At 45.6% G+C, this 16,734-nt stretch overlaps 1 protein-coding gene across 4 annotated transcripts in view; it reads right to left on the bottom strand.

Moving 5' to 3' along the window:
* Positions 1-6,082: 6,082 nt before the first annotated feature.
* pax7a (paired box 7a) overlaps positions 6,083-16,734 on the bottom strand; it is a 44,126-nt gene continuing 33,474 nt past the window's right edge. For 3 of the 4 annotated variants that reach the window (XM_047583856.1, XM_047583853.1, XM_047583854.1), the window contains 2 exons: positions 10,125-10,374; positions 6,083-8,956 (listed from right to left, as the gene is read on the bottom strand). In XM_047583856.1, coding sequence (XP_047439812.1) covers positions 8,841-8,956; positions 10,125-10,374 — 366 coding nt within the window. In that variant the 3' untranslated portion in view covers positions 6,083-8,840. Of the gene's footprint in view, positions 8,957-10,116; positions 10,375-16,734 lie in introns of those variants that run through there. The other variant, XM_047583855.1, reaches the window with a different exon arrangement.

Raw genomic sequence — 16,734 nt, 5'->3', positions numbered from 1 at the left:
TGAATTGTCACAGCTTTAAAACAGCAGTGAAATGTGTCATCACAGATATTAAGCGTGCATACAGTGGGAGCCGGAGAAGCGTCTTCATCCATCTCCTGTCAGTCAGGTGCTTAAACAAGGCCTTCTTTCTAGCGTCTGGTTAAGTGCTGCTGTTAAGCTCGTTGGCTACATGTACGGGATCTCGTTTTACCAAAATAAAACTAATGTCTCAAGTTGAGACGGCACAAAAAAAAAAAAGATTTTTATCACATGTAAAGTCCTTTAATGTTTGATCATTACGCACCGAGCGAAGGAACGCAGCGCGGTGAGATCCTCTGCATCTTTGTTTGTCATTTGGTGGGTGTCGTCAGTTTGGGGTTGGGGCAGCGGGGGAGTCGAGAGACGCCCCGCACCTCACGCTGAGTCCCCTGGCGCTGCCCCCTCTCATCTGCGAGAAGAGTCTCTTCTCCCCTGCTAAGTTTGCAAAGTCCAATTTTCAGCTAATATGGAGGTCGCAACAGCAGGCGCAGAGGGCGTAGTAGGACATAATGGCTATGGGATTGTAAATATTGGTTTTAGAGAGACACAATTGGAGGGCAAGCGGAGAGAAATTTCCATAGAGTTATGTGCTGGCGCCATTGGAGGCCTCGGCGCGGCAGAATAGATTTTCCATTCTAGTGTGTCACATTAGATTTTCGGAGGTGCTCAGTGGCAGGTACATGTCATTAGTAACACTTTAGCACAGTAATGAACCTTTTTATTTATCCGGTGCTTCTCTCATGAATGAATAAGGAGCTGCTCCCCAACTGTGCCCAGCCGTGAGAAGCAGACAGAAGAGGCAGAGAGAGAGAGAAAGAGAGAGAGAGAGGGAGAGAGCCCGGAGCGCTATGAAGTCGAAAGGGGAACGTGAAGCCCTGGGGAATGCTGAGGAGGGTTAAATGATCATTATTGTGACGCACACTCTCCGACACGCACACACACACACGCTCTCGCATATGCATCAGTGAACAAAAGAGTATACAGACACACGCACACACGCACACACACATACACACACGCGCACACACTCCCCACCTCCACTCCCTGGGGTCCTGATCTGACACTCTATTTACACACACATTTACACAGTCTACTCCCTCCTTTATAAAGCTGACAGGTACTTAAGCGGTACATTACTCTGAGGAGCTCAAGCCTCATGGCGGTGTAACCAAACTGTCCATTCACTGCTGGCCTTGTCTCAGTGTTCATTCAATAATGGCCTCTGAGAAATGCTCCAGTAACGAGCGGCTGTAACCGGGCGAGCAGGCAGGCAGGCAGGCCGGGAGTCAGACGCCAAGCATCAGGGCCGTTTTAAAGATGGCGCATTGGTGCTCATTGGTGGAAACAGTTACAATCTGTCAGCAGCTCGCACGGCTGTGACGTCTAGAGCCCCCGTAGGTGATTCACTCACTAATAATAAGGCTGGTAATAACGGGACACCAGGTCTGTTCCCTTCTCTGTTACCTGCATCGCAAAGTTTCTCCACGCTGGAAACTTATCGGCGCACATCAGATTTTTTACCCGGCGTCGCACAGGTGGCCGAACCCAATCTCTGCGCCTCCGCTCGAGCTCACCTTAGCCCGCAGCCCGGCGCGGTGGAGCGCTTAGAGTGGCAGTGGCTGGCGTGGCCAGGGCCCCCGTGTCACCCCCAGCATCCTCAGTGTTCATTTCCCTTTCATCTTGAGTGTGAAATCGCTGCCGGTGCAGCACTGACCTCAGCATTAAGAGGTCAACTATTGAAATCTGATGTGCGCCTCTCTGGCTGAGGGACTTCAACAGATGGAGGGAAAGAGAGGGAGGTAAGAAATGGAAGGAGAAAGGAGGCAGTTAACATTAACAAGCTGCATGTAACACACATGTAGTTTGCTTAAAATCAGCAAATAATAATAATGATAATACATTGTTTCGGGTGAGGGGCAGTTTCTGATTTTACTTTGGTTTTATTTCTTATTTTTTGAAGAAATACTATGAGTGTAAAGTTTGGGGATTTTTGTTTACAATGCTTGTTTTTTTTCAGATTAATGTGGACATAAATTAAGAGAAGAATGAAAGGAATTTAAATACACTGAAAATAGGTTAAATGGTTGTTTCCGTACGAAACCTCGCTTACGAGTGCTGCGTCGATAACATTCACCATTTCTTTTTTAAACCTAACTCGTCTGCCTGCACGTTAAACTTTACACTCACATGTTTCCCCACACTTAAGGGCACTTATATCTGAGAGAAAACTCCCCAAACTCCAAACTTTGCAGCTTTTGGCAGCTTTTTACAAGATACGCGCCAGAACTTCCCATCTGCGTGTGTTTCAAACATAAGGTTCTGCATTTAAAGTCAATTCGACACCTCATCTCAGTATGAATCCTCTCTGAAAGCATATGTGATACGAAGCGTCAGAGAAGTTTGAGGTCTTGTCTCATATTTCCCATCGGCTACACTTTCATCCCTCTCTCTGCAGCAGACCACCCCTAGCAACCCTGCCCAAATAAGGTGTTCTGCCTTCAATACTCTCCTCTCTGAAGAATCTGAGGAGTTCAGAATCTGCCGAAACTTTGGATCTCAAACACAAACATCTTTTATTCAAAGGGTGTCTGTAATCACAAATAAATAGCTTTTCTGGCGATGAGCACAAGGCACAAGAGAGTGAGAGAGAGAGGGAGAGAGAGAGAGAGAGAGAGAGGAGCCTATCTCAGGAGCAGATAACTAGTAGATATGATTCCTTAGATAAGGAGCAGTAATTTGGCTTTTAGAGATAGCTCCAGGGGCCGCTGTGCTGAGCTGCGCTGATTTACTGTGTGTATGGGAGGTTGTTTTTTTTCCTCCACATTTTTATCTCTCCTGTTGAAGAGCTTTTCATCTCTGATGATTTTCCCTCTTTTTTTATGTATTTCCCCCAGAAGGTGAGATCACAAACCCACAGAAGGCAGAGTGGCATGTTTTAAAGCGATGGACAAAATACAAATATTTGAAAATGTATTTCATGGTAATTATGTCAGGTTTCATGGCCTTGGCACAGTACTGAGGCACAGCCTGGATGCCTTAATTTGTATAGAAATTGTAATCATTTGTTCATTTCAAGGTGAAAATTGCATTTTTTAATTTAAATTGTATCCTCCGTGATAGGCTATTATCTAGAAAAATTGTCTCTGTGTATGGCGGTCTATGCCCTGCCGTCACGCCTGTTTAGAGCCCACTTCTCCTGAGAAAGGGCTTGTGTATGAATCTCCTGACTGAATGCACCCAGCTTGTTCTTCACTTAGGGCCGCCACTGCACTCATTTCCATTTTTGTTATTAATATTAATTAGTTTGAGAACACAGCTCAGATTTTAAATGTAAATCAAGCTCGGCTTCACAGTGATTTTTATCTTACTCCGATTTCTTAGATTTATAACTTTACTTAGACTTTTTTTTTTTGTTCTGCCTTCTTTCTTTTTTTTTTTAAATTTATTTCAAAAACTGCTTTAAGGGAGGTGTGCATTTCTATGTGCATACAGTATATACTTATTCATAAAAGACAAGATCTAAAGTATTAGTTTTTATAGTGGTAAATCAGATCACTTTGAGCTATGACAATACCCCCATTTGAGCAGCTGCTTTTTACTCATACATGACAGATTATCTATCTATAATACCTCAGAGGAGTAACCATGAAATTCAAAATACCTAAAATGTTCTGAAAATAAGATTTTCTCCCTATGCAAAATACATGGCCGGGAAGGAGATATATGCACAGCAAGCTGTGCGCCTGTGTCTGTGTCAGTGGGATCCTTGAGGTGACGAGCACAAAGCTGAGGCTCAGGTACACAGCGTATGCTGGCATAATTACAGGATTTGGGGGATTATTATACTGTAAGTGCTTTCATGGCGACAGCTGGGAGCTTTTTACTCCCTGTGACACATAATCTCAAAGAATAAAACCAAGACCCCCAGAGCATCTCTTAATCATTTCTTAGCATACCTGCACACGGCTCTGAACTCTTTCTGAAGAACACATTGGTAAAATTAGAATATAATTATCATATCTGGTTCAAATCATTCTAAACTCGTGTTTTCAAACACAAATTTTTTCTTTTCAAATTGAGACATTTTTGGCCTGTTTTTCTCCTCCGCTCCGTGGCTTTCCCGACTCTTCGGCGGCAGGTTATTTATCACAGCATGGTCAGGTTCAGGAGCCTGGTCCTAAATTAGATCTGAATCAGAGCCTCTACTCCGTGGCTCATTCGGAAAGCAAGTATGACCGGGCTGAGGCTGTGACTTCTCTATCGCTGCCTCCTGAGCGATAGGGGCCTCCTGGTTTCTACAGCGAGGCTCAGGAGTTTCATTTCCATCCCTGTGATCTAAACAAACCTATTACCCCTGGCCACTTTTGCACAGGGGCAGTACGCAAGCCCCGGGCCTGAGGACACAGCCCACAGCTAAGCCACCATGGCACAGAGCCATCTTCAATGGCCGTATGTCCATATAGGAAGCGGAGAGGAGGAACGGAGCGCTCGGGCCTCTACACTTTATCTAAACCACTCCAGAGAGGCGAGTGGAATCGGCTCTTGTGGGCTCTGTTTATCCTCTGCTCCTGTAGTCAATCAATTAGGGGATCAAAGGAGGAGATGAGGGAAGTGTCACAAAGCTCTCCCACACACCAGTGCCTGAGCTGCCACCTCGTCCAGTCTGAGTGACAGCAGACCGAAGGGAGACAAAACTCCCGGGCCGGCACCTCAGGAGACAAGCCGGAGCAAAGGGGACAACCATAGCACATGCCAAGGTCTAATCTGGACAACCAGAACACAAACTTTTGGGGGAATATATGAGGGATGACACACGGCGGGCAAAGAGCCACCTAACAATGCATTTTTAATGTGCTGAGAGGATCCAGTGAAAAACCCCTCAGTCTCCTCAGCGCTCACTCCTACAGGAAAGTTGCTTGGAATCAATTTAATAATTGATTGGCATGCTCATCCAGCACACATGGACACACTTATTTTAATATATGTTCCATAATTAGACACTGACATTAATTCACATTCACATGAAAGTCAAATGAGCCTCGGTGATGTAACGGGGTGATGATAAAACTGCAGTTTGTAGCTGATTTGAATCAAAAAGTCACAAAATACTCTGCTCTTATTTACGAGAAATATGAATGACAGTTTTTTCAGATCAATTCTCACTTTATTCACCATTAAATTTATCTCCTAATAAAATTTGATGTTAGTAACTGCTATAACTATATCTATCTATATATATACATATATGCAGACACAATCAACATGTTTGAAATGCATCAGGACTGAGAGAACATGCTTGTCTGACATACCTCCAGCAGCGCTGATGGTTAAAAAGTGAATGAGCTCCTCTGTTCTAACGTGTAACAGAAAGCTCGGCGGATGCCTCCATACCACACTGGTTTAGTTCCCCTGCATTCACACCATACCACAGAGATTTGCAGGCTGCATTCCCCGGCCGGCGGCGGGAGAGGGGTGAGAGCTGCTGGTCAGCGGGCAGAATGAATGACTTCCTACAGCTGCTGTTGGACGCACTTCCAGTCTGTGTCTCTCAGTCTGAGGGACGTCTGAGCTCTGTCGTCGCCGCCTGATCACATAACGTCCACAGAGCCGGTGAAATCCCCCGATGGCCCAGTGACCCCACACGTGCACCGGCAACATATAATTTGGTACACAGGCGCAAGTGTGTGGAAGACGTCGCGGACAATTTGTTTTTGCGTAAATCACTCCAAGGTTGCAGTTAAATGGTGAATAGATATTTTTATAAATGCAATATTTAATGCCCCAAATCTTTGAACTGCTTGTTTGTTTTTTGTTTTTTTCCTGAGCAACAGTGCAAAACCTAAAAATGTTTTCGTCACTCTAATGCAAAGACAAACAGCAAATCCTCAAATTTAAAAAGCCGGGAACAGAGACAATTTGACATATTTGAATCAATCAACAGGAAAAAATGTGCAGTTGTTTTTCTTTTTTCTTTCTTTTAGCAAATATATGAGACTTATATTAATATGCAGATAATAATACACGAGAAACAAAGCACACAACAAACAAAGGACAAATGCAAGAATCAGTTTTGGATCTTTAATTGATAACAGTTACGCCAGTGTTACAGTAAACACACCAACAGGCTGAAGGTAGTAAATACCAATACAAGTTTCCCACTAGTCTAATACTTCATACAGCAGAATAAATTATACCATGATAATATACACACATGCGGAACGGAAAAAGGAGTAAAGCAAAGCACAGATGTCAGAAAGCAACTAAACGGGTTAAGGGTCAAACAGTCGGGGAGGCAGGGAGAGAGAGAGAGAGAGAGAAAGAGAGAAAGAGAGAGAGTTGTATGCCTTAAATATCCAAATGTTTATTGACGCAAGTGTTAGAAATGGGTTCGATACACTAAAGACAATTCTAAAATTCTTCCTCTTTAAAATATACACATGAGTGAGGCGTCTAAGTGGAGCAGCTGCAACGGCTGTGGTTCAGTGCGGAGTCAGCGACGCTTTTGGCGTTATCTCCTGAAGTCTTATTGGTCCACAACGCAAACGCTTTCCCAGAGCAGAGTGTTTGCTGTCACTATATTCACGATCGTCACGGTTGTGCTGGACCATCAGCAGAGTCCCACACAGAAGGCTCAGGGTTCAGGTGTGTTAGGTCCGTGGTCCAGTTTGATCACAACTACCGATCAGTCTGTAAAACGAGGTGGTCAACAAAAAAAACAAAATAAAAAAAACACCCTGGTGTTTGATCCTGCCACCTTTCAGTCATGCAGTGCTCCTGTTGGGAGTCTGTCAATGACGCCAAGCTTTCATTTTCCTGTCGGCTCAGTTTGATCCTCTTTAATACAATTTTAATTGGAACACTTTTAATGGAATTCTTATTTTATTAATTTATACAAATTCATTGTTACCTGGGACAAAAAAAAAAAAAAAAGAAAAAAAACAAAGCAAACTTTTGGTCAAAACAAGTGAACCAATTAAATACAATTAAGAGAAAACCAACAGAAGAACAAGCCAGCTAAAGAAAAAAATCAAATTAAACATTTACTTCCACAGATCCCTTGCTTACCTACCACTCAACATAGTTTTGTTTTAGTATAAAACATACTCTTTATAAAGAAACGATACACATTCTGCTCCAGCTACTGTACATTTTTTTTAGCTTTTAAAAGGCGACGGAGGACCTCTTGAGAGTTATCAGTTGTGTGTACATCGTCATTATCACACTCATGTCAATAGGAGAAAAAAAAAAAAAATCACATATATCTCAAGGGAACCGCTGGTCCTGGATCATGTCAAAAGTCAACTATGAGTTCTACACAAATGTCTCATATCCACTATTATTTAAATTTTTTTTTCTTCTTTTGTACATTTCGGTGAGTACGTCAAAGCGGAGGATTAGGAGGGGACTCCGGTCCAGACCAGAGAGGGGGGTTAATCAGTGGCGTTACCTGTGCCCTTTCACAACTGACTGGATTATGTGATTTTCCAGAGTGCATGTGAATGGCACAGCTTGTCTACTTTTTAATCTCATAACAGAGAAAGCTGGAATGCTTATATTCGCGGGTGGAGCCTGAGGAATGTTACGAAGGAATGCTTATTTAGCCGAAAAGTGGAAACCAACTGAAGGTGCATTTACAAAATGTGCTAATTATGTTGTAAAAAAAAAAAAAAGAAAGAAAAAAACCCTGAAACACTGGCTAATAATGGGACGGGCCGCTGTGAATTAGCTTTGACATTATATTTGTGTGATTTAATCTGATTTACACTGTTTGAGTCACACAGGATTCCCTGGCAGCAGGGATTTAAGCGGAGTGAAGAGGCGGGGGGGGGGTGAGTTAGCCCTCCTTGGCAAGGTCCGTATTTCAAAATACATTAATTTCCCCAATCCTGTTTTTGCAAACAATGCCCCCTTCCTACGGACCGCGGCTAAGGATGGGATGGAGGTTACAGGGGGAAAGCTATTGGCCGCCAAAACGCTGCTTTAATTCCCTGTAGGATCCATCCAGCCAGACTTCCCACAAAGTGGCCAAGTTCTTTAGGAATGTCAAGATGAATATGAAAGTGGGAAGGTCAAATCGCTCATGAACACATGAGCTCAGGGAACAGGCAGAGGAACAGCAGCTTGGAAAACAATCATCCTCTCTTTGTGTGACTGTGCCGACACGTAAACATGCACACGCAACAGACACTCACTCCCAGATCACCTCAGTCATCCACTGCGTTTTACACACCAACATCTAACAGAGAAAAGAGATACGAATGGAATCAAAGAACAACATAAATCACATTAACCATAATCATATAACAGCAACAATAATCTTAACAATATCAAAAAGGAACAAGGATAAGAGTCGTTCAAATGATATTGGCTTTGTTAACTACTATGAACAGCAAGGTCAAGGTACAAGTTGTTGATGGCTCTAAATGTGTGCTGGACTGCAGCCATGACAAAGAGGAATCCGGGGCCAAGTCAAGCGACCGTCTTTGGGTCGTCTGGGGTCCTCTCAGCAAAATAAACAGGGTCTGGGTCTGAGACAGAAGTACGGGGAGGAGGCGAAGACACCCAAATATTGAGCAAAAAAGGGCGCGGAGCCGCCTGGTGGTCGACAATGGCGTGAAAGGTTTAGTTCCATTCCCAAAGGGGACATGCCACACCCACGGGCGTCACTTTCTCCGGGACGCAGAGAGTCTTGTGCGCTGATATCATGGCTGAGCTGCAGAGCGAGCAGCGGAGAGGCGAGTCGGAGTCCGGGCTTGATGGAGCATGGAGGAGGGTGGCAGAGGGCGAAATAGAGCGGGGTGCAGGGCGTGTCCCGGGCGGCTTCAGTAGGCCTGTCCCGTCTCCACCTGCAGCAGTCCCAGCACTGCAGAGTGGTCTCCGAGTTTCATCCTCCTCTGGGTGGACAAGCTCACGTTCTTAGCCAGGTAGTCAACGGCAGCTACAAGAGAAAGAGAAAAAAACAAAACAAAACAGAAAAGACGTGTTAGACAGGTGGTTGGCTCCTCAGATGTACGTCCTATTCAGTCCCATTTCATTCCTCTGATTAAGGCTGAAATAAGTTATGGCAGAAGAGAATGATTCAAATGAAAAACACTTCACACAGAAAGACTGAAAGATAAAAAACCCCTCCCCTGTCCCTTGTCTGAGGTTGGCACGCTGCTGGCACAGAGCATGTGCATCCTGGTAAAGTCTCCGTGCTGTCACTCAGACGGGTCCCCGTGTGTGTTCTGTGTGCCAGTCTTCATTACACTTGGCATCTCTGATTTCATGCCCTCCACACTCCACATGGCCGATCATTTTCATCCTCAGACAGCAGCTCTCTGCTCTCTCCTCCATTCATTACCCATCTACTGTGCTCAATCACCATCTTAATTAACCTCACATCAGCTCACATCCGCGCTGCCATCAGTTTCTTGCTGCTGACAAAACACTGGTGCGCACACACATAACGTGACGGATTGGCAGGCGCTCGTTCGCGTTCGCGCGCGGCACAAACACATTTTTTTTTAAAGAAAGAGGTTGGGGAAAAAAATAAGCACAATACACCAGATCACCACTAGAACCAGTCCATAAATACAAACAAATGTCAGCAAGCTGCTGCGACCGCCTGGCTAGTTGGGGAAGTGTGCTTCATTTTACCTCTTATGAATGGCTGTGACAGCATCAGTCAATTATGCTAATCTAATAAAGCAAACTCTTTCCTGCCCCGAGGGCGTGTGTGTATATGTGTGTGCGTGATGGAAACGGCAGAGGGAGAGAGGTGGGCAAGAGGACACTGTGGCCCCTGAGGGTGTGCCGTTCTTTGAAGTGGCCCTCTTCTCTTTCCCATCCAAGTGGAGTGGGGTGTGACTAAGGAAGCTCTGTGCGAGGACAGTGTTGTTGTTGGTGGTGGTGGTGGTGGTGGTGGTGGTGGGGGTCTTTATCAAGAGCACGTGTCTGCCTCCACCAACCAGGGTGCAAAGGTCAGGAGGCTCTCGTCTGGGAGTTGGGCATCACTTCACAGGCTTTCCAAAATGTAGTCAATTTAAGAAGAGGACTGAGAAGAATGCTCTTCACAGAAACACAAAAGCGCTTTCTTTCTCGTGCAGTATATAAATGTTACTCACTCTGGCCATACTGGCTGTACTGGTAGCCTGCAGTGACGGGGTCCACGCTGTAGCTGGTGGCACTGTAGGTGGGGGGGCAGTATGACTGGGAAGAAGCCAGGCTGTCCACGCTCTTGATGGTGTCAGAACGCTGGCTGCAGCTGGCTGAGATGGGGTTGGAGCTCTCCAGGCTGCCGTGCAGGGGGGAAATGGAAAAGTCGTGCTGGGGCTGGGAGGGTACGGCGCTGGGGTTACTCAGGATACTCATCACCTGGGGGGAGGTGGGGGAAAGAGGATGTTAGAAACTTGGAAAATTGAGGATCAAAGCGACAGAGTTGAGGGAAAGTACATTATTTCTACAAGTATAGCGCCATCCCAGCACTTCACGGTAAAGATGCCAATAGAAATGCACCATTTCAACTTTGAAATAGGGGAAGGAAGAAACTTCTCCGTCGTTTTTTTTTTTTTTTTTTTTTTTTTAAAGAGGAGGGGGAGGACACAAGGAGGGCGATGAGGTTAAAAAAAGGAGAATGGGAACAAGAGACACAGTTTCCATTAGCTGGCGCTGCCACTAAGTGTTCTGCTGTGGGACAGAAGGGTCCCAGGGTGATAATAGACCCACCATCCTTGCCAGACAGCCCCTGTCCCGGAGCCTGAGGCCTGAGCCCGAGCCTACAGCACAACAAGCACCAAGGGAGTCCCTAATCCCTCGCCCCTAGCCTACCCATCTCATGAATAGTAATGGAGTTGGAACTGGTAAATGATCCCCTCAGATCCCCACACAAAGTAGGCTCTACAAACCATAGTGAGGGGGCCGCTGATACTGCAGGTTGGGGTTTTGCCTGAACGTTACAGTGTGTATATTATTCATAGTTCATAAAAGCTTCCAATTCAATATTCTAGATTAATGTAATAGCATGTGACACTCGTCAGAAGAAGGTCTCAAAATATGTTAAAATGGAAGAGATTACCTCTAGTGGTCCTTACAGTCTGAAGCACAGAGGCCCTAAACACTGTGAACAATTTTGTTTTCTTATGCTGAGAATTTCTCCAAGTGAAAAAGGCAAAGTGGAGAATGTGTGCCTGTGTATCGGGGGGTAAAAAGGGAATCGTCCCACACGTGCTCCCCTCCTGTAGCCGGGAAGCCTTCCTTTTCAACATCAGGTTCATGTTGAGTTTCGCTATGCTGCACTGGCCTTTGGCCTCCTGGCTGCTAAACCAATTAGCCCATCATGGAGGTGGTTACCACAGGGGCGATGCGCACAGAGACATATGTTTGTACGCATGCACGAACAGGCCGACACGTACACACGAAGCCGTAGAGGCGACGCAGGGTCCACACAAATGATGCGCTAAGCCAGGACTATTCCACAGAGGGAAAATTAACAGTATTCTGTAAATTAATCATATCTTTAGAAGAGGCCTCCCTGGAAACATGAGGCACATAAAGACTGGTTAGTCATTTCCACATGCTAATTCTATCAGTGAGGAATCCCCCACCATACCCTCCATATGTGCGGACAAAGCATGTGACATGTATGCATAAGACGGAGATTCATGGGCCTCTTCATGCCGGACACATGTGATGCTCCCTCCCATCTGGAGCTGAGCAGCACACGCTGAGGAGGATGAGGACATATATCCTGATGATTTGCTGAGAGTGAAGGGGGAGCTAGTAAAGTGTCCTGAGAGAGACGGCTCGAGGGCATGAGTCCATTTTAGTCGGTGGTTAATTGAAGCCCGATTACATCGTCTCCTTATGAAACAGAATAGCCAGCAATTGGCTCGATTATCACTCATGCTCATAAAAATTCTTCAAAAGGCCTCTTATCGTTGACATGATGCTGTTTTGCTATTTTAGCAAATGAGGATGGGCCTCATTTAGAGTCTGACGAGGGTTGGCATCTGTGAGGACGTAGCTATCCTTCAGACGTCCTTAACCAAAAAAAAAGAAAAGAAAAGAAAAGAAAAGTAGAGAAGTAGAGTCTGTGTCGACAAAGTTTTCCTCGAGGAGAAAAGGTCTGTTCTTCTGGAGTGCTCAGATTCGTGTTTGCGGTTTCGTGTTCGCACTGCTAAATAAAAAAATCAATGCGGAGCCAGCACTGCCCTCAGATAGAGGTTGAGTTATCTTTCGGGAACAGCGGTGGTGTCATTTCATCCTCTAAGTAAAGTTGTCTCCTTCCACCCACACCTACTGTATTTTATGTGATCCAGGTCAGTTTTAATTGCTACTTTGATGTTCTCGTAAAGATTTTTCACGACACATTCAAGTGTTAAATGATACTTAGTCACAAAAGCTCGTAAAAAGCATTTGCGGCTGGATACATTCCCGTGTTTTTGTTGCTGCACGCTATGTAAAATAAACTTTATTGCTATTATACTGTGGCACAGCGCGTAGTATGCCCGACGCAGACTCAAACTTCTAGCCAGTGTGCTCTTTACTGTAAAAATGCACAGGCTTTAACAGACACTGAGACTTTTTCTTGGATTGAAAGTAATAGATGAAGGTTAATACTCATCACTGAACACATATTTAAAATCGTACATCACAGCGAGATCTGTGTGGTTCAAATGAAGTGAGCCTTGAGAGTTGACAAAAAAATCTTAACAACTGCATTATGTTTCAAACATGAACACAACACACTGTTGCAGAGCAGAGTTTCTAGCCGCTTCTCTCCATCCCTCCCCTCCTCACCGCCCTCCCCTCCCCTCCCCTCCCTCTCCTTGCATACAGCGTCCTCAGCAGCCCAGAGTTCGTTTGTTGTTTGACGTTGTGTGAGTGCTGGTTTGAGAGATAATGTGAGCCAGGACCTAGTTTAAAGGACAATGCTCCAGGGTGTTCCCTGCCTCTCGTACACACCCCTCCCCTCACCCTCTCCTTTCTCCGCTCTCTCTCTCTCTCTCTCTACAGATAGATTACTTTATAAATAATAATAAAAAAGTAATTAATTCTCAACTTCTGAGCCCTCCAGCCTGTGGCAAAGTGAGTGGGGAAGTGTAAATTGATACAATGTGCATCCTTTCAGATAAATAAATAGCACACTTGAGACAAAAAGAGCTCCCTAATTTCTTCAACAGCCAAATTACATTTTTTTTTTGTTGTTTGTGTGAATGTTTGACGAGTTGTCCTTTGTTGGATTTCTCTCCCGAATAAAGCGACGTGACAGAGACAGAGCTGACAGAAGCACTGCGAGTGATACAAGTAAAAATACAAACAAAACAGGGGAAAGGAAAATGAAAATGTGCTGCACGGCCAGAAATCTCGAAATCATGATTATTTTTATGTTCCACTTGCACCAATAAAACGTACTGTATCTGTGTTATTGTGCCTCAAATGTGTAGAAAAAAAAAAAAGAAATCATATCACAGCTGTTGCACCTGATCATAATAACTGTGCGGCGCTGGACTACATTAAAACAACAGAAATTCACAAGTGCAAAGAGAGGAAATGGGAACGCTGGGAATATGATCGCCTATAGAACGAAAAGAGGGGGGCAGAGGAGAGAGCGATATAGAGTGAGTGAGAGTAAAGTGGAAGCTTTGGGGAGTACAAAGACTCCTGTAGGACTGCGCTGGCCTGAGGGCTAGCCTGCCTGGAGAGCTGATAGGAGCCCCTTCTGTTCCATTCCCAGCGCCAGCGCCAACACACCCCACTCCACAAATACTCTTAATCTGCGCAATACTGGATTAGTTCCTCTGTCACCGATACCTCCCCGTTCTGCCCAAATCAAAATGCCCCCAAGATGTACCTTTAAGTTAGGCAGAGGTCACTGGGGCAGACAGGGAAAAATGAGCACTCCAAATGTCTGTAAGTTATCTGTGTGCTGCAGAATAGCATTGTGCACCTTAGCAGATCTGCCTGGCTGATACTCGCTGCAGCAGGGAGCGATTAAAGATCCACAGTGATGACACTGAATTTCAGATCAATATTTGAAGGCCAGTCCTGAGGGCGTGATTACAGGAAGAGAATAGTGTTTAATTCTGTGACCCAGAAGCCACGGAGATACAGCGACTGGAAGTGTCTGACTTTGGAAACAGCTAAAATATAAAATAAAGATTCAGAATTAGTATCAAATATATTCATATTTCATATCTATGTATATGCATAACTTACGTTTGATAATCATTTGTCATTTCAAGTGCCTCAAATCTTCTGAAAATCAAAATCAAACAAAATAACCTGAAATAAAATAAAAACGAAGGAAGTCAATAACAAATGAAAAATCTCAGGGACCCCGCCCCCCCTCCCACCCCCCAAAGTCAGTCAGCTCCTGCCCCCACATCGTCCCACCCTTCCCCCATCCCTCACATGAGAGGGCCGGCCCAGCGGGCAGTAAGGCCCCTCATCTGAGCAGACAAAATGACTATTTAAAAATAACAGTGATTGCATAAATTGAATTAAAGCGTTTTGGTCACGGTGGAGGTGGCGCGAGGGGTGGCGTGGGGCTGCGGCAGACAGCCGGGATGGTGGCAGGCAGCAGATGACGGGCTCTGGCCTGTGTGCCACTGCGTTAATTGGCCGCGGCACATTAATAAAAACTGAAAAGTGCCTTCCACTAGCGCCATAGGATGAAGAGACAGAGGCAGAATGAGAGGTAAAATGGGAGGGCGGGGGGGCCTTTGGTGCTTGAGGGAGAGAAATGGGCCTTTGAAGAATGTAATGCATATGGGGGGCTTGGGTGGGGTGCTAATTGTGTTCAATTAAGTGGCTGATTGGCACTGACAGAATCTGGGCATTGACAAGTCAGGCACAGATGAGGACGATTAGCGGGCACTGGAACAAGCTGTCACTCCTCACAACATGTTAGCCATTCTCTGCCTGTGTCTCTTCTCTCCGCGCTCCGCACGTACAAAGGAGGCTTAAACAAGCGGAAAAAAGGCAGAATTCATATTTATTTTATGGCTGTCCACACCGCCTCTGTGTCTCTTCGCAAATTTTCATTAAGTTAAATCCATGTTAGCGCACTTCTACTCGTGCTAACTTTAAGACAGCACAGCTGCTGAAGGAAGCCCCCCCCCCACTAACCCCCGCCCGCCCTCCTAAACGTCCCACAGTATAAGCTATAAACTTGGCCCCACACTAACCAGAGGTTAATATGCCGTCTATTGGACTGCAATTGGAGAACGTGTGGGGAGCAATCCTCTATTCTCTGCTAGTGATATGCTTGAGTAACTATGGGATGGATTCAGCCACTGGGAACAAGAGAGGCCCCTTCTAAGAGAGCGCGCACACGCACACACACACACGCGCGCACGCACACACACACAACCTTCGACTCTCCGCACCTTGCACCAACGCCTCTTCTAAATTAAACGGCAGATTTTCTGATTCCAGGAGAGTGGTTTCAGCGAGGCAAGGCCCGTGTGTATGAGAGAGCAGCTCCTGGAGGAAAGCGAGGCGGATCGAGGGAGTGAAGGAGAAAAAAAAAAGGGGGTGGGAGGGAAGAAGAGGAGTAGGAGGAGGAGGAGGTGGTGAAGTGGGGGCTGTTTGCTAAAAACAGCAGGGGCCAGGTCTAGTGAAAAATGTCAGGTCAAATTGTTCTTGACAGTGTTAATATCTGCACCTCATAGCCATAATTACATGTAAATAAATAGTGAAATAGCTCTCAGCTGGAGACTGAGTGGGGAGAGCTGCTGCATGAGACAACCAGCTGAGGACAACACAAACCCTCCGATATTCTCATCTTACTGTCAAGCAGGAGAGAGAAAGAGACACGTGCAGTGAAGCCCGCCGGAAACACACTTCTAGCCCTTTTCTCACAGAGGCTAAGAAAACTAAGCGCGTTAGATAAACCTTTGCCGAGGGGTCACGAGCACGGGTCCACAGCGACGGAGAAAGGTGAACGCGGGAAAACCAGCGAGGGACATGGAGAAGGAAACAGAAGGCAGGAGGGACAGAACGGGTGAGAGAAAAAGTCAGAGTATTAATCACGGCTATGCACCTGTCAGAGTGGCATCTGGAACTAACAGGAACCACATGCAGCTAGACAACATCCCGAACCTCCGGCTAACGGGGCAGGTTCGCAGCAAACCAGCTCTCCTTCTTCCTCAGCCATCCCACAACCCCTTGCACCCCGACCCTCGACCCTGAAGAGATAGGTCATAGAGCGTATGGCTCACAGACACATCACCTGTCCGGCAGCCTGTAACCGCAGGCTGCGGTTATTATCATTATTATTATTATTATCGTTATTCTTAGGTGAGTCACCTTCAAATTGTGTGTATGCATGAGGCAGGAAATCTCCACAGATGAGCACGTATCGCATGCCTGTGTGTAATAGGTATTTTAGATAGGATCGATGTCTGCGCCTATACTTTAATAAAGGCAGCACCACTCTCCACCTTATAGGCATTTCGACTGCGTGGGACACACAGCATGTGAATCAGTCTCAGTCATTTTCCTCCTTAAATCCCCATCTTCTAGGATTTACTGAAATTCATATTGGCTGCCTCTGCAAGATAAATGTAAATCACATTCCCTTATATTTACTATTTATCAGGATGCAGCAGCTCACTTTCAGCAGGAAATATCTCTCACCCGCACACAAACACCCTTGCATTTAAATAGCATTTTTATTGTCCGCCGTAGCCTTTCATCTGGGCGTAGGGAGAAGAGCTGCCTCTCCAGGGG

Source organism: Mugil cephalus, chromosome 4 (assembly GCF_022458985.1).
Source record: "Mugil cephalus isolate CIBA_MC_2020 chromosome 4, CIBA_Mcephalus_1.1, whole genome shotgun sequence".
NCBI classification, from domain to species: domain Eukaryota; kingdom Metazoa; phylum Chordata; class Actinopteri; order Mugiliformes; family Mugilidae; genus Mugil; species Mugil cephalus.
The sequence above is the reverse complement of the archived record's forward strand: the minus strand, read 5'-3'. Positions and strand labels throughout refer to the sequence as shown.